This window comes from Schistocerca piceifrons, chromosome 3 (assembly GCF_021461385.2).
Source record: "Schistocerca piceifrons isolate TAMUIC-IGC-003096 chromosome 3, iqSchPice1.1, whole genome shotgun sequence".
In the NCBI taxonomy this organism is placed as follows: Eukaryota; Metazoa; Arthropoda; class Insecta; order Orthoptera; family Acrididae; genus Schistocerca; species Schistocerca piceifrons.
In genome coordinates, this window is record NC_060140.1 from 492,658,163 (window position 1) to 492,666,682 (window position 8,520).

Genomic DNA, 8,520 nt, shown 5'->3' on the forward strand with positions numbered 1-8,520 from the left:
GAAGCGTTGGGGTCTGGGGAAAGTTTTTGTGGCATCCTCTGGTTGATCTCATCATCGTGGATCAACACAAGTATGCATCTATCTTTGGAAACCATGTCCTTGCCTACATGGAGTTTTTTTTTTCCTCGGGACGAAGGCATCAACCAAGAAGACAAGACAACGTGTCACACAGCTCCCATCGTACGTCATTGTTCGAAGAGCACCTGGATGAGTTTACCGTACTTCCCTGATCACCAGACTCCTCAGTCAAGAATCTCTGGAACCATCACTGTCGGGATCTTTGCACCATGAATCCTCAACCGAGAAACCTAGCGCAGCTGGCGAAGACACTAGAGTCCATACCTTCCGGAGCCTCAATGAGTCACTCCCTGATCGTCTCGCAGTGGTCCGCGCTGAAAAAGGTTCTCATTCAGGCCTTTGATGGATTGTCGCGTTAATGAAACTGGACAGTGTAGACAGCAAATGCAAACGTAACAGTGTTGGTTGTCCATTGACTTAGCCAATATAGCAATTAAATAACGGTGGTACGAGAGCAAGAAATAGAGATTACAATCGCACAAATACTGGTAATCATCGTCTGTCGAACACTTAAGCATCTTTCTGCATCTCGTCTAGCCCACTACATCACTACCCCATCAAAATTTCTGTGGCTATGTGGAATATCAGGTGAAAAGTAGCAGTCAAGCCCCAAAATTTGCTGCCTCTAGAGGATTTAATCAGCATTGAGCGGATTCACCTTTTAATTCGGCAGCCGATTGGGTCCCAACATACGACGACGTTGCTGGCTCTCTCAACTCCATGACTTCCAATGATTTCTAATTTACTGAAGCGAATTGTGACTGGTTGGATTAAGAACAGTGATTTAAGCTCATCACGAGCTTACAGTTTATTGCTGAAAAAGCTGCTCGTAACAAGCAGCTAAACACGTATAGTGTAGCAACATTCCGTGTGCCACCATACAACATTTTTCTCTCCACACTCAACCACAACGTGAGCAAACACGGCGCGGATAATCATACTGAAAGCGAATCAGCAATTTAATCCAAACAGTGCCACCCATCGTATCGTCTCAATCCCAGCGCTATTCTGGCAAACTCAGACTGTACCCTGCTACACTACCACGCTAAGAGCTCGCGCCCAACAACAACAACAACCCGGCATTACTCTAAACATTATCAATGGGCAGTGATTACTTTGGAATTCTACCTAGGCAGAACCAGAGTTAGCTGCAACGTAGACATTTCGATGAAGCCGATCGATGAATTTACTCTCGAATGTTGCACAAAATGACAATACTTTGACATGCGATGATACAAGATCCTCACAAGCTGGGCTATTATCGGTACGTATTGAGCCGGAAGATTCGAATCCGTGCATGTTATGGTATATGGCAATACTAAGAAATAAACAAAAGCAAATGAAGGTGAGAAATATATACTAACAAAGCTCATGTGGGAAAACCTCCCAAAAAAGGACTCACATCAGACATCCGGAATTTGAGGATACTGTTTATAGTCCATTGCATATGTTTATGTGGAAGACACTTGACTGACAAATTGACGATAACGGGAAGCTTGAAATCAAAATTACTATGCTAGGAAAATGTAATAACAAAGATGCTGGCAAGCAAATTTAATTACTTTACAAGTCATAAATCCATTTTTCTAATAGCGTTCTTCAACGGTCTCCTATACTGATTCTAGAAAAGAGAAAAAGGATTCGTCAGTTATGCGGTATATATCTCATAAATATTTGGAAAAGAGCCACTAATGTGAGAAAAAACATTAACCTGCAGCTTCAGAAAGAATGCACTACCAAGACGCATCAGTAGGTGAAAAATTACCTGGAGCAGCAGAGACTAGAATAATGTATGGTAACGCAGAGCCAAAAATTTCAACAATAAGTATTTGCTATGGTTCCATTTTGTTTATAAGTGTGATACATACACGAAAGAAGAGAAAGTAGGAAATTGAAAGCTTATATTTGAGATTCTCTATACCAGTTGTCTCTCTCCAGTTCGAAATTATAGAGAGGAGGGATCAGCTATCTAATTTCTTATTGTAAAATATGTGGGTTGAGTTCCTCTTCATCTGTCTTGTGATGCCCATGATTTCTTTGCACTGCTGGCACATCAGTACTTACAAAGATCAGCGCACATTACATTTTACATTAATATAAGTTAAGCCACTGTAGGTCGGTTATTCGATTTACTTGTTTTGCTCATCAGATTCAAGAGTGCTCAGACATACGTTGCCTTGGCGGCAAGTCATTAGAGGTTAAAAATAGCTTTATGCAAAGCAAAGTGTTGCCTATTAAATTATTTATAGTTACAAAACCTTAAAACAAGAGTCATTAATACTATCACATGACTCTCTGTAGATTAAACAAAACCTCTGTGTGCATTTTCTGTACAGAGATTATGAGTACGAGTGGTGTCATTTACTTTGTAGGAGGAAGTGTTTTTAAGGTTTTATATGGTACGAAATGGAATAAATGTCTACAAACTAAGATGGGTTTTAGATATGACAATAAATAAACAACACAATAATTTATCAAGAAAAGTCACTTTATTTACGCCACTGCTGCGCACACGTCAGCAAGTAGTCGGGTAAATAAATAGGTATCTTGACAGCAAATGCATTCCTCAGAAGTAGTGCGTCTTGACGACGGCGGGAGCTGCGGCGTAGGCTACGGGGGCGTGGTAGGCGGGGGCGGCGTAGGCTACAGCGGGAGCGGCGTAGGCCACAGCGGGGGCGGCGACGGCGGCCTTGACGACAGCGGGGGCGGCGTAGGCCACGGGGGCGGCGGCCACCGCGGGGGCGGTGTAGGCGACAGCAGGCGCGCCCAGGAAGCCGGGGGCGGCGGCGGCGACGGCCAGCATGGCGGCGAGGACGATCTGCAGTGCCAAAGGGTATGTGTGTAAGAGCAGCTATTCATCGGCATTCCTCAGCGATTAAGTGCAACAGAATAGCGCCATTGTTCGCAGGAGAAGCCAGTGATCTTGTTGTATTACGCAATGAGCAAACAGTTTATTTCCTGAAACTGTCTGGCTGATTAATACTGTGTGTCAGACTGTGACCTGAACATGGCCTTTGCTTTTCACAGGCAAGTTCTCTGCAAGCACGACTGACGACCCTCCCTTACAGTCTCACTGCCGCCACTATCTCTTCTCCTACTTCCACAGTTTAGAGTTTTCCAGCATGTCTTGTGGGCACTTCCTCTTGCAGGAAAGGACGTAGCAGAGATGGTGGCTTAGCTGTGGGATTGTTTCCAGGATGACTTTTCACTCCGCAGCACACCGTTTTCATCTGCTAGCACCATTCATATAAGGGCACACTCCAGAGCAGAGAAAAGAATAAATTTCGTGTTAGGGCGTAGCTCATGCTTTATATAACTCTTAAAACCACTTAACAACTTTTCTCTATTTGTTCTGCAGCAGGCATCAGCTCAAAATTTGACTGTTTCTGTCATTAGGTACAAGGTTAATTGCAATTTTTTTTATTTCTATTGATTAAATTGATTCACAATGAGCTCGTTTCACCGGAAATACCGTTTTCCAGTGCTCCTATTAAGATGCTATCTTATTGTATACTTACATTTATGTATTTCATGTTTAATATTACTTAAATACAAAATACACAGATGTAAGTATACTATATTATAATATCTCAACAGGAACAGCTGAAAATAGTAATTCCTCAGAAACGAGCTTGTTGTGAATTAATGTAGCCAAAATGAGTCAAATAAAACCATTTGCAGCTAACCTTGTACCATCTGGATGAAAAATGTCGTATGACCAATTCAGACTTAATAGTTCAAATACCTCAGATTTAACAGTAGAATACAACACTGTTGCTGCAACCGGTGTCAGCTAGTGTCTCAGGAATTGTAACAACGCACAGCAGATGAAGCCGTTGTTAGCGGCAGAACTGTATTCTAGTGTTACACCTGATACTGGCCTGTTGCTACAACAGTTACATTATGCATGATCTAGAATAGATTAAATGCGATATGTCGGAAGGAATTAACCGTTCCCAAAATTTTATAAGGAACTGGACCAAGGAGTTATCACACCGGAAATTTTACGTCCTTTTTTGTCACATTGACGCTTGCCTATACTCGTCTCAACATCTTGACAATACACAACACTTTAACGTTGGGTGCGACCCTCCCTGTGGAAACACTGTTGTCGATATCATAAGCTGAAGTGGTCAAAAGTGTGCTATGTGGGTGCTCCACAGATGACATTGAAATCACAGATAGTAGCAGCCCTTATTAATGTAACCACATTCAGTATGGAAAGTGATCATAAATGATTAATTACATGACAATAGTATCCACAATATTGTTTGTGGTCAGTGATTGTACAAACATTTCAACCTTTTTGACCAGTGCTGCTGTGATCGCATCATATGCAACGAGATGGCGCGGATAGGTAACCATATTAATTTCACTCAAAGTGACTGTGAATGCAGAAACCCACTTACATCAAGGCTGGATCCGGCATTTTAGATACTCGCGAAACTTTCGGTAAGTAGAATGATCCTGAGTTTCAAGGTACAGTTGATGATGGTTCAAATAACTCTAAGCACCATGGGACTTAACATCTGAGGTCATCAGTCACCTAGACTTTGAACTACTTAAACCTAACTAACCTAAGGACATCACACACATCCATGCCCGAAGCAGGATTCGAACCTGCGACCGCACCAGCAATGCGGTTCCGGACTGAAGCGCCTAGAACCGCTCGCCCACAGTGGCCGGCTACAGTTGATGTGCTACGCTGCATAAACCCATAACCAGTCGCTTCATGGGATGGTAAGCCAACATACAAGGAACACCTAATACACTCATACACGGTAAGGTATCAAACATTCGGATGAGAAAAGTTATATTAAAGACGTAAATGATTTCTGACATTCCAACAGTTCCAAATATTCTTAACATTCTATGCCCTTGAAGCCTATATATAAGGTAGTTGTAAATGAAAAAATTTGTATGTGACAAAAATTAGCTATTCGGTGTGAATAGTATTCTCAGGTCATTAGTCTGATAAGTGGTCTGATCGTACATGAAACATCTCGTAGTTTCAGTGGTATGATTCAGTGCATAGGAAAACCACAACAAACTTAGGTGAAATAAAGGCAAAGACGTCAAGACAAAGAGTGCTAAAGGTATCCGACATTAAATGCTCAGGGCTGAGCTAATAGGTGAAAGTACTACACTACTGTCTGATACGTACCGGGAGAAGAAATAGAAGTCGAAACGGAAGACATGTGCGGTCCTGTATTGAAACCAGAGTTCAACGGAGTTTTGGAAAGTTTACAATCAAAAAGGCGAACACATAGGTAACATTCCATCAGAATTTCTAAATATTCTAGGGTAAGTGGCAACCAAACGGCTTTGCAAATTGGTTTGTGCAATCTTGAGACGTACCATCAGACTCTCAGACAGATGTCATGCACCCAACCACCAGTATAGCAAAGCAGACGTGATAACTAATTAGCGTAGACTATGGACTGAGAGAGTAAGCCAAAGAAAGACGACGATAAGGAGGAGAAGCAGAAATGAGTTAAACGATGAATCTAACGTAAGAAAACTGGTGACCATGAAGTAGAAGACGTGAAAGAATTCTACATTGAAGAAAAATAACAAGCACTGAAAAAGGGAGCATTCCTGGCAAAAAGAAGTCTTCTAAAATCAAACATCGGTCTCCTTTTGAGGAAGAAATTTCTGTGACTGTACGTTTGAAGCACAGCAGTGTATAGATGTGAATCATGAAGTGAGAAAAACTGGATAAAAAAAGAATCCGAGCTTTTGAAATGTGGTGTTATAGAAGGGTGTTGAACATTATATGGACTGATAAGATAGATGGAAGTTTAGTGGAGAATCAGGAAAGAGAGAAAGATGTGGAAAACACTGACAAGAAGAAAGGCAAGATGAGAGGACGTACGAGAGGGTACCTAAGAGAAACCGAACTAATTTTTTGATGGGCAGAGCTTTTATAATACTGCGTTTTGTCACAAAGAGCACATAGAGCGAAAATTTCAGAGTCGGTAATCCGAGTGACGTCGCTGAAGAAGGTCAGGACTAGTTTCGGCGAGTTTATAGTGACAACTGTATTGTATGATTGTCGGTTTTGGAAAAGCTTATTTTCGTGAAAAGAGTGCGGAAGCAAAATTCTAGCCGGCGCTGTGGCCGTGCGGCTCGAGGCGCTTCAGTCCGGAACCGCGCGACTGCTACGGTCACAGATTCGAATCCTGCCTCGGGCATGGATGTGTGTGATGTCCTTAGGTTAGTTAGGTTTAAGTGGTTCTAAGGTCTAGAGGACTGATGACTTCAGATGTTAAGTCCCATAGTGCTCAGAGCCATTTGAACTATTTTTTAGCAAAATTCTACTTTCCGCTTGGGAAAAGCGGAACAGAAGCTCTTGAAATGTTAGAACCGCCGTACAAGGATGATGCTGTGGGAAAACTTAAGTGCTTCAGTGGTTCTTACGTTTCAAAAATTGTGAAATGTCAGTTGATGACAACAGTCGTTCTGGTCGTCCTTCCAGTTCCCGAACACATGAAAATGTTGAAAACATTCGTACAGTCATAAACGAAGATTGACGATGGACCATTGAAGTAATTGTAGAGCTGCCGGGAATTCCGTGGAGCAAACTGCGACAGAAGAGTTTGGGATGAAAAAGTGTTTGCCAAATTCGTCGCCACGACTGCTGACTGCTGAATAAAAGCAAGGTCGCGTTGAAGCATGCTGAGTTTTGAAAGAAGAGTACTGAAATGAGCCAAACTTTCTTCAAAATTTATAACAGGTGACGAAACTTATGCTCCTATGCTTACGATCCTGAATCAAAGCAACAATCAAGCCAGTGGAAGACTTCAAATTTGCCTCGCCGCAAGAAAGCTCGTCAGGTGAAATCAAACATTAAAACAATGCTGATTTGTTTTCTGAGTGTGTGAGGAGTTTTCCATTCATAGTTTATTCCGCAGGATCAGACATTTAACCAGAGTCTCAACTTGGAAGTTTTGAAAAGATTGCGGAACAATGTGCAACGGAAGCCGCTTGATTTTTCGCAGTGAGGTGGGTGATCTTTCCATCATGACAATGCCCCTACTCACACTCAGCCGCCTCTATACGACAGTTCTTGACCAAAAATTGTGTGTTTCCTGTTCCTTACCCCCCCCCCCCCCCCACCATATTCACCTGACACCTGACCGTGCCCCGTAAGACGTGTTTTTCTTCCTAGGATGAAAAGAGACTAGACAGAAAAGCGTTTCTATGATGTTACTGAGGCGAAGAGAAAACGACGGACGCGCTGTCAAGCATCGCAAAATATGGATTTAAACAATGTTTTGAAAATTGGACTGAAGGATTAGACATGTGTATAAGTGCAAGTGGAGAGTACGTTGAAGAAGATTGAAGGTTTGTGCATAAATGTGAATAAGTAAGTTAGAAAAATAAGTTCGGTTTATTTTGGGTATCCCTTTGTGCGTTAAGACATCAAGGAGTAATATCTGTTACTTAAAGAAACTGTAAAGGATAAAACTTGCAGGGAAAGAGTTAGAAAATAACTAGCAAAGAGACCAGGGACTTTGATGGTAGTGTTACTCCTAGATGAAGAGACTTGCATAGGAGACGAATTCGTGGCTGGCCATGTCATCCAGTCAGAGGACTGATGAAAATACGTGCATAGCAGCTATCTCTGGGGGCACTCACCAGCTTGTACATGTTGTGGGGTGTGGTGATGTCAGCGGCTGGCGACTACTGTGCCGGGACCAGTCTCTCGCCGCCTTTTATACTTGCCCACGGCCCCACCGCGGACCTGCCCCATTGCCATCAGCCGAGCACTCTGCGTAACACCTTGCCGGATACGCCCATCAGGTGGGCCATACACGGTCGAACCCGGACAGCCACGTCACTGCTCCTTAGCGTACATGTGTGTAGTTTTCGATAGTGACACAGCTTAGGATCTCTTGCACGCTGTTCAATAACAGGCGGCAAACAAAGCATAATACGATGCCTTCAGCGGTTTTTGTTTGCTCGTACATCAGTTGTACTCAGTCTGATATTTGTTAGTAATATGTTGTTCTATACCTTTCTCAATGTGAGAGGCGTTGTCCATTCAGAGTTTATTACGCAGACTCGGGCACTTAACTAGGGTTTCTACTTGGAAGTTTTGGTAAGACTGACACAGTTGATAGTAGTATGTTGTTTTATGCATATGTAATACTTTATCTGTGTTTCTTAAATTTACGTTAAAGCCTTGGTTCATTAATTTCTCACGATTTGCTCGTAGCGTTGTAAATTACGGAAACAGTTATCAAAACTTTTTTTTCGCAGCTTCGAAAGTGAAGTTAAGGGGGGACGTCCATGAAAAACACACACTATTTGAAAAATGCACCAAATCCACAGTTCTGGAGATATGGCAATGAAATTTTGTACCACACTTTACATGAAGGTAACACATTTACATATAAACTCCTTTGATTACATATATATAACTTTTTAATGAATTTT

The 8,520-nt window shown here is 42.2% G+C and overlaps 1 protein-coding gene across 1 annotated transcript; it reads right to left on the reverse strand.

Moving 5' to 3' along the window:
• Nucleotides 1-2,548: 2,548 nt before the first annotated feature.
• Nucleotides 2,549-7,778, reverse strand: LOC124788870 (cuticle protein 16.5-like). The gene is made up of 2 exons (XM_047256152.1): nt 7,720-7,778; nt 2,549-2,896 (listed from the first exon to the last, which is right to left on the reverse strand). The coding sequence occupies exons 1-2, from the start codon at nt 7,729-7,731 to the stop codon at nt 2,645-2,647; spliced, it is 264 nt and encodes an 87-aa protein (XP_047112108.1). The 5' UTR covers nt 7,732-7,778; the 3' UTR covers nt 2,549-2,644.
• Nucleotides 7,779-8,520: the final 742 nt, after the last annotated feature.